Here is a 13160-nt window from a genome sequence, read left to right on the forward strand (position 1 = left end):
GTGTACAGCCGAGACTGAAAAGGTCTCACCAGCACTGCAGCAAATGCTGGTTTTCTCGCTTCCAAGTGCCTGCTGTAGCTTCATGTTTGGCTTTTAGATTCAATATGTAAACAATGTATATAGATACTGTTATTGTAAATGACACACAAGCAATAGTGAATATTATGGTCATTAGAAATTTTGAACATGTAAATGTTGAGTATTACTGATGATCTCCATGTATTTTTTGTCATTTTTTTTCTTGTTTTTGTGAAAAATATGGAAGAATGGCATTTTCATTATCTCAACATGAGGACAGTTAAGGGTTGGTGGTGAAGGATTGCCTGCCTGCGGACAGACCTTCCCAGATGGAAGTTTTGTTCAGTTAGACCAGGCTAGGCCAACCCCAGAGAGAGGAGGTGAGGGGCAGGGAAAATGAAAGAAAAAATATTTTCCTACTTTGCATGTGAATAACTACAGTCAGAAATGTTTTACCTGAAAGCAATAGAAACAGTGACACTGTGTGTGAGGGCTGTGTAATCCCTGGGCTCTCAGTTACCTGCAATACTGTAGTAAGAACACTTAGCTGTGCAGATTGATATTCTCCTTTTTGCACTGGGGTTAACTGGGGTCCCATCACTCCCTCTGGAGCATATCCGCATTGAGGGAGGGAGGTAAATAAATCCCATAGCATACGAATAACTAATGTTCATTCAATTACTAAACATGTCCTACGGCAACGCTCCAAGGCCTGCTGAGTTACTGTTGGCAATGAGAAAACAAAAATTCACAGAACACTTATTGTCTTAGGACGAGCATGCTGCTGACTGCAGGTAAAACCTCCAGATGACTGTGTGATTTCGTGAAAGACACATATGCTTGTATTCAACAGGTGCTCTAAGGTTGATTACCAGCTGTTTCGAACAATGGGTTTAACACATAATTTTCCATATTTTATGGTCTTGCTTCCTCCAGAGCACAGGCTCTTGTGTCAAGTACAGAGACATTTTGTATATATATTGATGGCATGTATGACCTGCACCACTGGATTGCATTGAATAGTATGTGTTTTGAGCACGGTTTTGTTGCTTTTTGGCCTTTTACCTTTGTCAACTATAATGCGTGGCATTTCCTTTTCAGCAGGGGAGGAGCATTTGATCCGGTTTCCTTCTACCAAGCCATTCATCTCAGCCAAGTCCTCAAAGGTGCAGTTGACACCTGCAGAAAGTTCTGGGACGTTATGGGCTTCCAACACCAACTGTAGAAAGAGAAAGATAGAACAATGTCACAAGTTGTCAATATTCTGTGGAATATTATACAGCGTACTAATTTATTAGGAATTGATATAACAAATATAATCCAAAAATAATCAGTGCAGCTCATGAAGTTAATTAATAGCTGACAGCAACAGCTAGTTAAGTTTAAATGGCTTCACATTTTCAAAAGCAGATACCATACAGTGAAAATCAGTCACCAGTTTAAAATACCAGTGATGAAGCATGACGTATAGTTGCCCCCATGGTCAGAGATGAACAAGTTAGATGTGTGCCCAAGCAGTTACACGGCTACAGTTCTGACACATCTGTGAGCACTTCAGATTGGTTTTGGAGCCAGCGTGCTCTTCAAATATGACTGTAACACAATATTGCTGAGGAGAGGAACAGCTGCAAGCTCTGTGCGGAGTAAAGATCCATCTCCAGAGTGGTCAGTGGTCTGAGGAGCCACTGGGGGATTGCTGAATGAGGCATCAGATGCATATCCTGCCCAGATGTCCGAACAACATCAAAACACTCTAATGCAAAAGACACAGACTGACTTAAAATTGAAAACAGTGTAATGTTAATAGGCCATGTGTGACAGTAGCAAGCACTACCACCTTTCTTGCCACCTCCCATAATGCTGTGTTGAATATATAAGCTGTTTGGATTTCACATCCCTCTTCAATTTTCAGACTCCCTGGCTCTGTGAGAATTAGATGTTTTAGTGGAATGTGTTTGGGATACAGAAAAAGAAATGATATAAAAGCAAAAGTCAAAGTATGTGGAAGGATGATGAGTTAGAAGAGATTGAACAAGCCAACTGAAGCTACGGTAAATGTGGGATGAAAAAAAGACTTAGACCACTAGGAGGAAAGGACTAGCAGGTGGACTGAGATGAACAAACGAGGCAGTGAACAATGAAGGAGAGGAGAAAAGTGCAGGCATGCAGACCGCTGGACAGCAAGGAAAAGAGAACTCGAGGACATAAAGAATGCAAATTTTCCCACTTCATTTTGAAATGCTGTGTAAGCTGTATCTGCACCTCAGGAAAAATGGCTTCAGGTGAAGTAGAAGAGAAAAGAAAAAAATGTCCTTGAATGAAAGGAGAAGAAAAAAACAGGGTTGTGGAGGCAGGTGGAGTAGGGTCAAGACCAAAATATACATATTGATGGAAAACTCTGTCTGCAAGGGGGCCTTGGTCTAGGCATTGATTTGAGGCGTAGCCCATAGTGCACTTGTGATGTGACGCTGAAAGCTGCCTCAGCGGCAGAGAAGGGCTGACCTGCGCTGTTTTTATATTGCTGTTTAATGAAAAGAAGGCGGCAAAAGTGTGAACAGATATACAGCAACCCGCATAAGATGGACAGTGGATGACTACGCTTCGATCTCTTACACAATCTACCTCTCACCTTTTCCATCTCTTGCTTTTATTTATTTTTCCTTTTAAGAGGGAAATGCAGCCAGACAGAGTTTTCTCAATTACATTTACATAGCCATGGATAAGCCTGACCACAGCAGTGCTGCATAAATATGAAACCAACATACTCATGTTAACAGAAACAGCCACCACACATACACGCACATGTACAAATGGTCTCCTGTGGTTTATAAAGCACCATGTCTAATGCTGTGAATATGTGATGCTGTTCATGTTGCCATGGTGAAAAAACAGCTTAGCTGCAGAGAGAATTTATTCAAAAGCAGTTTGATGTCGCACAAAAAAAGGTGAGAGAAAAAACCATTTGACTTTCACTTTAGATGTTCTTACAGTAATTTTAAAGTAAGTCCTAAATTAGCCTACAAATGCCATTACTTACACTGTACACTTGCCTAACTTTGATGTAACTGATTATAATCTATAAAATCATACTAATGATACACAAGTCACTGATAACTAATTTGGATTTGTTTATTGTAATGACTACATTGTTTCTGCATACATATTGAGACAGCTATTTTCTGGAGATCACAGTCCAGGAGAAGAAACTTTTCATGAATGACCAAACAGAGAACTGTAAGTCAAAGAAAATAATAGCTTTTTCTGGAATCAATCTGACTTCAGCAGTGATGTGTCCTTGTTTCTCTCAAGAGTTCCTGTGCCTTATCTTTCCAAACAAATATTTAATAACACAAAGGTCAAGGAGGAGCCCCTGTCTGTCTGGCAGTATCCCCTGCACAGAATTCAGCTGGATGGAATATGTGTGGCAAAAGGTTAAACACTCCGAAGACTATGGCTTGAAAAACCTCTCTCTCACACACACGTACACCCATGAATATCATTAGGGTGATGCAGAAGTGTACCTCTGAAAATCTGCAGCTTACATGTGACCCTCTAAGCAGCGCAGATGGAGAAAAGTCATTCTGGCTTGACTTCAGAAAACAATATTGGATATTTATGCACTTACTTGGCCTAGGAGACTCAAAGCCATCTCCATATAACCAATAAACAGGAAATGTGACATCACTTGGCAGCGTTTAAGATCAGCGAGATATTCATAACATTCAGTGTTGGTGCCTTTAAAATGGACAATCATTCAACACAATGGAGAAACACAGTAAGCTTTGAAAGATTTAGAATAGCAGAACATGTTCAGGTGATGTCAGGTTTTCTGCTTAACACACATAAAGCCACTTAAGAACATGAAAAGCTATTTGTTACTTGTTCCAATAAAAGAAATAGCAACTGAAATGGGCTTTTGGTCAGTGTGAGAGCTTGGACACAGTAAGAAAGCAACCACATGTTTACATTTGACTGATTTCAATTAACCATCAGCATAGAGTGTGTATTATATCTGTGTTTACCATATTTCTTCCTACCAGATATGAATTCTAACTTGTAGTTTATATACTCTGCTAGAAGGCGGAGCTACAAAACTGAAATAAACAACGATCCAAGTGTTGTGTTTCTCCAGCTTCTGCACAGACATATTTCTGTTGAAATGGATCACAGCTCCTTGCACGCTAATCAATACACTTAAACAATCAAAAACAATTCAGACCTTTTAAACCTGGCAGCTGTTTCAGAATGAAATGTCCAGGGGGAAAAGTGCTGCATTTAGCTGCCAACAATCACAATAAACACAGCTGAGCTAAACTGGATGCTGTTAATGACTGTTGACATTTGTTGAGCGTGTACTTCACTGGACAGGACTGTAAGTTGTGAGGTCAGGATTTGAAGGATGCATGTTGGCAGGCGGTAAAATGATATAAAGCAGGATTACAGAGTGAACACTGGCTACTAATCAGTATTTAGAGCATAATTACATCATATTACAAATTATGCTTGAGAGTGTGATATTGTCAATCTGCCAGACAAGATTTTCTCACTAGCAACATATTCAGCTATCCACACTATTTAATGCAATGTGGCTCCACTGAGACAAATAGTATTTGCTTGTTTGAAGTGTTTTTTTCTTACTGAAAGAAAAATATATTGAATGACTACTAATTAAAACTTGGCCACATCATATCTCCAAGTGGCACAAGAAAGAAGCACACAAAGGTGATGATGAGCAGTACCTATTTGAGACATTTGTGAGGGAAGCATCATCAGGTATTCTTGATAAATTACACTGTTCATCTCAAACCTTAAAACAGTTATTGTTGCTCATTTATTGTACATGATGCAGTGTTTTCATCTACTCACCGTGACACTGAACTGGGACACTGATATGTTGTTGGGGTGTACACTGAGACGCACACACTGCTTGATGTCCGATGCAAAGCGCCGGGGCTCTGATGAGCGCTCACATTTCTCCTTCCTGGCGCACCTGTTTAAAACACAAGGGGGGGACACGTTATTCGCGGATTATAAATACACACATGTATGCACACAGTAACCTGATCAAGGCTTATTTCTTTCCACCTGTTGGCATCTGGGAAAAGAGAATGTCCCACCCCTCCCTGACAGGTGGCGTTAGGCACATTTATCATATTTCCTCTCTGGCAGTGTACCAGCTACAGTGGTCAATGAATGGAAGCTCAGTCAGCACAGGGGAGAGTGCAGTTGCATTTAAGACAATGCTTGCTCTATATGTGGAAGTGGAGCCGGCCAATTGGGAAAGAGGTAGGCCTCGTCTTTGTAAAGCTGTCTTAATGACTGGCATTCATGGGCAATGCCAAATGCAGGTGGAGATGTGGATGCTGGTGGGGGGTAGGATAGATTACTCCCCCCTCTTAAAACCAGACCAGGTGGTCTAATTCAGTCCATTACAGTGGTTTGGGGAGATGGAGGACTGGACCCTTTGTGCACTAAGAGGAATTTACTGACTCCTGCTCCAAATACAATCCCTTGATAAACTCCAGGGTCATTCATAGCTGGAAGATCAAAACGGGTTGGCATGAGAGCTGCAATTCATTGTCACCAAGACCTTGCAGTGAAAAGTTTTCATCTTTACTTTTCCAGGAGAAAAACCGATGGAGTCGTTGATAAATGTATTCTTGGTGAGAAATTCTGTGAGAAATAAACCAGCCCAAACTGTGATATAACCTCAACCTTTTCTCTACACACACACACACACACACACACACCCGCACACTCTTGTTCTCATCTAATCCCCTCATAAACTTATTCAAGTTTAATCCCCTATTGATTTAGACAAAAACTTGCAGTGCAATTAGCAACCTGGCAAATCCACAGAGTGTCCTAAAAGTTCTTTAGAGAAATAAAAGGCTGGAAAGAAAGGAAGAGGTCATAATGAACGAACGAAAGAAAGACTTTCGAGGTGGTTGACGTCTGAGATACAGTAATACCTTAGGTGCAGAAAGAAGCTTTTTCTCCTGAATTGGAGCGATTGAGGGAGGGTGGGTTCTGACCTGACATGAGCATTGTAAAGTTAAGCAGCCTAACGTGCTGCTAAGAAGACAGACATAAAGAAAACGAAAAGAAATAATCTGTTTGAGAGAGGGAGAGCACAGGAGGAGGGGTAAAGACTGCTGGAGAGAGGGGAAAAGAAAGGAAAAGAGAGGCAAGATTTAGAGGAATGCAACCATTGTTGGCTTTCTGTGAAGCTTTCCCTACTAAGCCGGTTTGAGTAGGGGTTTAATCACTTCAGGTTCCTTTGTGCTTTTCTATCACTGATGTCTGTGCCTCCTTTTCCAGCACTGATTTAATAAGACCGCATCATATAAGTAGCCTCCAGGCAAACAACCCACATAGAAAACCCACAAACGCACACTTTAACCTACAAATATATATATAATAGACATACACACACAGTTTGCTTCCTTGAATACCCACAGGTCTGTTGTTTACATCTTGGAAAAAAGCAACAGTGTAAGAAGATGCTCAGATTGAAACAGTGTAAATGTTTGCTTGGTATGGGTTTTGTTTGTGTGTATATAATTATGATTGCATTTGTTCCTTGACAGTGTCACTGTATATTGTATTTTGGTAGAAAAATGTCACATTTCATGCCAACACAACGAGCTGTATTGCATTATTAGCGTTAACTGGCACAGTCCCCGTCAGTGAATCATCACTATGGGTGACTGAATCATTACTGAATTATAATTTTTAAAAAAAGAGTGAACAGAGGATTATACCACTCTGTCAATTCATCTTCCTCTTTCTTTCCCCATCTCTCACAAATGCTCACACACTGTCACACACACAGTATAAATATATACATCTAAATACTGTTAAGTGATTCCTGGGAGATGGTGAAGTGTCTGACAGCAGGTGATGAAACATGTTAAAATAAAGAAAATACAATGTGCAAAATAATAGATACTGACAACAATAAATGAATATTAAACCCAGATTAAATGAATAAGGCATGCAGCTGCCCTCCCGTTAGCTTCAATCAAATGCTGTCACAGGAGACTAGAAATGTGCAGAGGCAGATGCATTTCAAGAAAAGGCCCCTGGTCAATATTAACATCATTTCTCAACTCAAAGTCTTTGCTGACATTGTTTAAATGAGATGTTGTCAGTTCCAATCCACTGGTTATTTTCTATGTTTTAATTTTGTGTTGTTCTGTCATGATAGTCGTTTCACTGCTGGTTAACTTTCACCATTGCTTCGCTGTAATAGTGCCGTTTGTGTGACAGGCATAGATCATTTAAAATATGTTTAACAGCTATAACACTTGTTTTAAACAAAATGGATAGTCAAAACTCTCATAGGTGCCACATACCTGAAGCTGAACTGACTGACTTACATATGTGATTTGGAATATATGTGCATCTTATAATAAATTACATGTCCTTATGTTAACAAATATACTTCAAATAACTTTAAAAAATTATGTTCATATTTGCAGATACACCGTTCTACAGGACATGCCTGCTACATGACACATCCAGTTTGCATAAATCATTCAATTTTAAACTAAATAATAGTTTGTTTTTAAAGGTGAGGTTTAGGTTAAAGTTAGGCTAAAGTAAGATTAAGGTTAGGGTAAAGAAGCAGGGTAAAAGGATGAAGAAGAATGAGCAAGACATGCTGCAAAGACTTGTTAATGTTGACCTCCTGGCAAATAATGTTTTTTTTTTTTTTTGGTTATTAAAGTGTGTGAGTCACACTGCACTCTGTTTATGAGAAATAATTACTTTGGCCAAGATATACAGCCCACAGGTTTTATCATCTGCAGACATTTATAATGTCTCTTAATACAGTTACAAGACAAGAAGACATAATGAGGAAGGGTGAGTGGAATAGTGCAACAACAAGTCCTGGTATAGCTGGACCAGGGCCTGTTAATATAGTATCATTAGAGAGCTTATATCACTCTGCTCTAAAAAGTGGACAGGGGGCAATTTGTCTTGCTTGTTAAGCAGATGTGCCGTGAATGAGGAATTCGTCTTAAAAGACAAACACCTCCACTAAAGTTCAACAAAGTGCATCAGTTTCATGGAGGAACAGTGACCCCAAATTCTTATGGATTAACTTCCTATTCCTATTGAGGATATTTCTGTTTGAACCTTCTGCCTAGCAAGAATGTCAGATTAATACTACATTTGATGCTACTCATATTTTATACGAATACCAAACTGTACATATTTGCAATCTGTGTGACCATTATCTTGTAATGCATGACTTCTAGTAAACTTCCTTACACTCTCTTCTAATACAGTTTTTTCAGCATTGCAGTCACAATCTCTAAAGACTAACAATTCTTGCTTCTCTCTGCCCTGCTATTATTACAGATATATGTACAGGTGACAAATGAGAGGAAAAACCTGAGCCATTGACCTCTAGAGTAAAGGGACTTGGTGGCTTTGTTGTTCTGGTAGAGACTTTGTTTGGGTTCATTTGTCCTTTGAGAGGGAAGGCTCACTGCAAATCAGTACAAAGTTATTCTGAATGATCACTTTTATCACATTTATCCTATGATGAAACATTTGTAGCTGGATGACAGACTATGCTCCCATCTACACAGCAGGAGAGGTCTGAATGGTTTGATGAGAATGAAAATAATGCAAATCATTTGATATGGCATATGATTCAGTCTAACTGAACACCTATGGGGAATTTGGAAGACTCTGTTATACAGCGTCAACACCTAAATAAGACACTTGATACTAGTATTTATTTTAATTGGCCACTGAGCTAGCTACCTCAGCTAACTTCTTGATGCATTTGCCTCTTCCATCAAGTTGTGTAAGAGAAATACTGAATAAACAATGATATTTTCTAAAATATTACTCTCCTTGACTATACATAGGAATCAAACCACATGAGAGAAAAGGTCTCGTCCAACGCAGGATTTTCAACCATTAGTGTCATAGGCTTTTTTACATCTGAAACAACACGGAAGTTGTGGTTTCACTTTGGTGCTCTATACTGTAGACCGGCAGAGAATGTAACTTTCATCTTCTAAGAGTCAGAAGTTCACCGACTTGCTGGGCAGGATGAAAAAGCCAACAAGTCGAATGATGAACCTTTCCATCACAGACAGACAATGCAGAGTCTATGACTCAGCAAAAGTGGGAAGCTTCTTTTCTCTTCATCTCAGTATCTCCCTAAGGATGGGTAATGGTACTGCCGTGTAGAGTTTTTTCAGCTAAGACACAATTGGAGGGCTATGCTAACAAACAGAGTATTGCTGTAAAAAAGAATGCTCCTGGATCCACCTTTTGTGCAGCACAATCCAATTTCACCCACCAACACACCGTTTAACAGACAAACATTCAGAAAGAAGAAGACTGCTGCCAAGATAAGTTTTCAGTCCTTCAGATTACATTCAAGGAGGATGAACAATTGTGCAGTGTTTTGCCATTTGAACAGCCTTCACATGGTTTTCTTTGGTAGCATTTTGTCTTCCATTTGCACACTGAAGCAAAATGCCCTGCATAGTTTCACTGTAGGGAATACCCGTTACTTTAATTCTCTGATAGCAGAGAAACCTACTGAGATCCTAGTGGCTGGCCATTAACCGATATGCATTTGTCTGAAGCCTCACCGAGCCTCTCACCACAGAGTAGGAAATCTCTACATGCTGATTTGGATTGTGTCAATTTATGTAGCTGCTCTGACTGACTTGGTGCTTCGGTGAAAGGAGGCCATACATGGTTTAACTGATGTAAGAGGTGGGCAATATCAGAGTAAAGCACTGGATAATTGTTTTCAATTACTATCCACACAGACCTTGAAAGAAAAACAGATTGCATCGTTTGTAACAATATGTAACAATCCCACCCTTTGTAAACAGCAAAGAATAGAGCGTTTAGGGAACCCCAGAGATCAAAGCGATTTAGATTTCAAATAACAGTCATAAAAGCCTGACTCAGGCTATCTTTTTAGCAGCGAATTAGATGTCCAACATCTATTCATTTGGTTTGTGATGCTGCTGTTGTGCAGCCCTGTTTGACAGACTGGCAGTGACGCATTATGAGAGAGTGAGCTGAAAGGATTAGATGAGCCCTGAATGAAAACTAATCTGCACTCTTGTTTCTCCCAGTCTTTGATAAGGTGACACAATTAAAGGGAGACTGAGGAGAGGGCAGAGAAGGATTTTTAACATTGGCAATTGTTGCTGATGAGGCTGTCACAGCTATTCAAAACTAGATGGTCGAGCAGATAAAATATTCCCTCAAATATATTAATCATGAAGCTTCTTTGATCATTCAACTGACAAAATGACCACGTTATTCTTTACAGTGTTTGTCTCCAGATGAAAAACAATCAACACTAAGCAATGTGTTTAAACAGGTCTAATTTACTGCAGGCCTTGTAACATGATTATGATTTCACAAAAACCTAAAATGCACAGCTTTGTTCAGGCAGATAACTGGAAAAAGCAGCATTTAAACAGAAACTACAAAGAGTTACAAAAATCACGACTCCCTCACATACATCATGTCAAAGCAACAGGAGCACACAGCATTCTTAAGTATTTTAAAGCTTGGAGACACAGCATAATACCAAGCTAGATCCCTTGTGCTTGAAGCTAGTCGAGTATCAATGGGCGCAGGTTGCAGGGCTCAGGGGAGCATAGAGAAAGAATAGACTAAAGAGAGGGCGGAGATGTATTTGGTCATGTGAAACTTCAGGTGTAATGCATACCTAATTCAAGGCATATGGAGAAGGTCAAGCAAGCTGGGAAACGAAAGCTATTAAATTCTCACCAAACTGAAATTCAACCACCCTCAGCTCATACACACTTTTTTTTATCTATGCATATATAAATATAACGAGAAACAGAACAACCCAACAATAAAAAGAAAAACCTCTCCACTGAAATTACAAGACATTTTAAAGTATTTTCGTCTCTACTGTGCTGTTTGTGATAAATCAATGTGCAACAAATAGGCACAAACCCAATTACCATACTACCCATGCATCATCAGACACTACTGTATATGGAATCCTATACATACTAATAGCCTTAGGCTGTATAAGTTGCTGTAGCGCATGAGCTGTGTCACAGAGATGCAGTCAAATGACACATCTACATTCAGGCTGGTGGCTACATCTCTTACTCGTGCATGTGACCAAATACACAAGAACACAGGCGAACGCTCACAAGGGCAAGTGTGCCTCCTTCTGCTATCATTAAGAGTGGTGGTCCACAGAGCAGAAATCCGTATGAAGGGGCTGGTGGGAGAGTCATTACCTGGCCCACTGGCCATGACCCCGTTACTCTAGTTTGTGCGCACACACACACACACACACACACACACACACACACACACACACACACACACACACACACACACACACACAACACACACACACACACACACACACACACACACACACACACACACACACACACACACACACACACACACACACACACACACACACACAGTCTGTTTCTCAAAAGGCCATACCTGAAGACACAGAAATTGCAAAGCAGTTGCCCCCAGGTCTAGACATCTCTGAGCTATCCCCTTTGCATACTACCAATGCAAGAACACCAGCTGAGTGGAAAATTTTACAGGAATACTGCTGCTGAGAGTTTGTATTGGTGTAAAGCAATGTGAGATAGAACAATGTCTTAATGTGTGCATAAAAATAGAGTTTGGTTGAGAGATAACCTGAATTTAGTAGTTTTCTTTAAGTGCTTGAATAAAATGGGGATTACTAGTATTTACCATTTTCAAAAATCTCAATGAACCCAATATTTTTCATCCTCAAAGTAGGTGATAATCGTCAATATTAGTCTGAGCCTCTGGGCATCAAAGAGCAGCCGTTTCTCTCTGCCTCGACTTTTAGTACTGTGCAAGTTTAGCAGCGGTCAAAAGCCACGAGGCCAACTTTCTTCATGGCTTCATTCTGTCTCTTCCTGCCTCTGTCTCACACTCACACAGATTAACAAATAAACAGCCCCTGGCAGAGGTACCCAATGGTGGCATGATGTGGCAGGTTTATTAGGCTGTTTATCTAGCATATGAGATGCCACTGCTGCCCCTGAAGATGTCATTAGGCCAGGTTAACTGTATTAAAAACCTTTATCTGTCTGACTCAAAGGTATGTTGGTGTGTATGTGGGTGTCTGTGTGAGGGGCAGAACCAACAACAGCCTTTATGAGATTTCCTTGAATTACTGCTGAATCACTTCGAAATTATGCTTTTTAAAATCATCAGGTTAGCTACACTGTTTTATTATGGATCGAGTACTGTAAATCTCATTTAATTTTAAGTGTTACTGTTACTAAGTGTCATTTTTGCATTTAAAGATGACAAAACTGAAGTAATGTGTCGTGCTGGGTGAAAAGAAGCAATGATTTTAAAAGCTAATACTGCAACATTTTAAAACAGCTCATTTATGGCTGTCACATTCATTGCAATACATCAACACATCTGAGGCACGGAATTATGAAATAAAGGGTAAGAACTGACAAGGGAAAACAAAAGCTTACTGTTGCAGTTCATCTACACTTTTTTTTAGAGGTATTTGCAAATTTACGCAGATTGATGTTTTCATAACTGCTCCTCAGGATAATAACAGGTTTTTTTTTTCTTACAATGAAGTCTCAACAGTGCACTTAGCTTCTTTATCTATATTGTGATATAATCCTGCATGGACGCAAGAGCAGAAAGCAACATATGATAGTATTGATCGAGTCAGTCGATACACTGCCTGTCAAGTTTAGGTGTGCTGATTTGCAACCACAGGAAAGTTTCTCATTTCTCTGAATGACAGGACAAATTCTAGTTATAGTCATTCTCTGTGGATCAAAATTGATCCCTTAAAGGTCTCTGAAGTGTATGTGTGACTGCTGTGTATTGATGCCTGATACAAATTTAACAATTTTCTTATCTTTTTTTTTCTATTACTAGTGTGAAACTAGAAAAAGACAATGCATTTCTGACCAACATTTTCAGTGGCACCAGAGCTGTGATTATTCTAATTCTTTATTTTTGCACAGTTTAAACTTACTCAAGGGCTTGCGATAAACAGTGATTTGTAAATAGTATCGTTCAGTGTTTAAAATGTACTTAGACTTTCAGATATGCATGGAAAAGAGGGG

The 13160-nt window shown here is 39.6% G+C and overlaps 1 protein-coding gene across 1 annotated transcript in view; it reads right to left on the reverse strand.

Moving 5' to 3' along the window:
* Positions 1 to 13160, reverse strand: part of plxna4 (plexin A4) — a 252777-nt gene that overhangs the window by 66647 nt on the left and 172970 nt on the right. Inside the window, 2 exon segments of the mRNA XM_022195665.2 lie at positions 1084 to 1237; positions 4885 to 5008. Coding sequence (XP_022051357.2) covers positions 1084 to 1237; positions 4885 to 5008 — 278 coding nt within the window.

Source organism: Acanthochromis polyacanthus, chromosome 1 (genome assembly GCF_021347895.1).
Source record: "Acanthochromis polyacanthus isolate Apoly-LR-REF ecotype Palm Island chromosome 1, KAUST_Apoly_ChrSc, whole genome shotgun sequence".
Classification (NCBI taxonomy): Eukaryota; Metazoa; Chordata; class Actinopteri; family Pomacentridae; genus Acanthochromis; species Acanthochromis polyacanthus.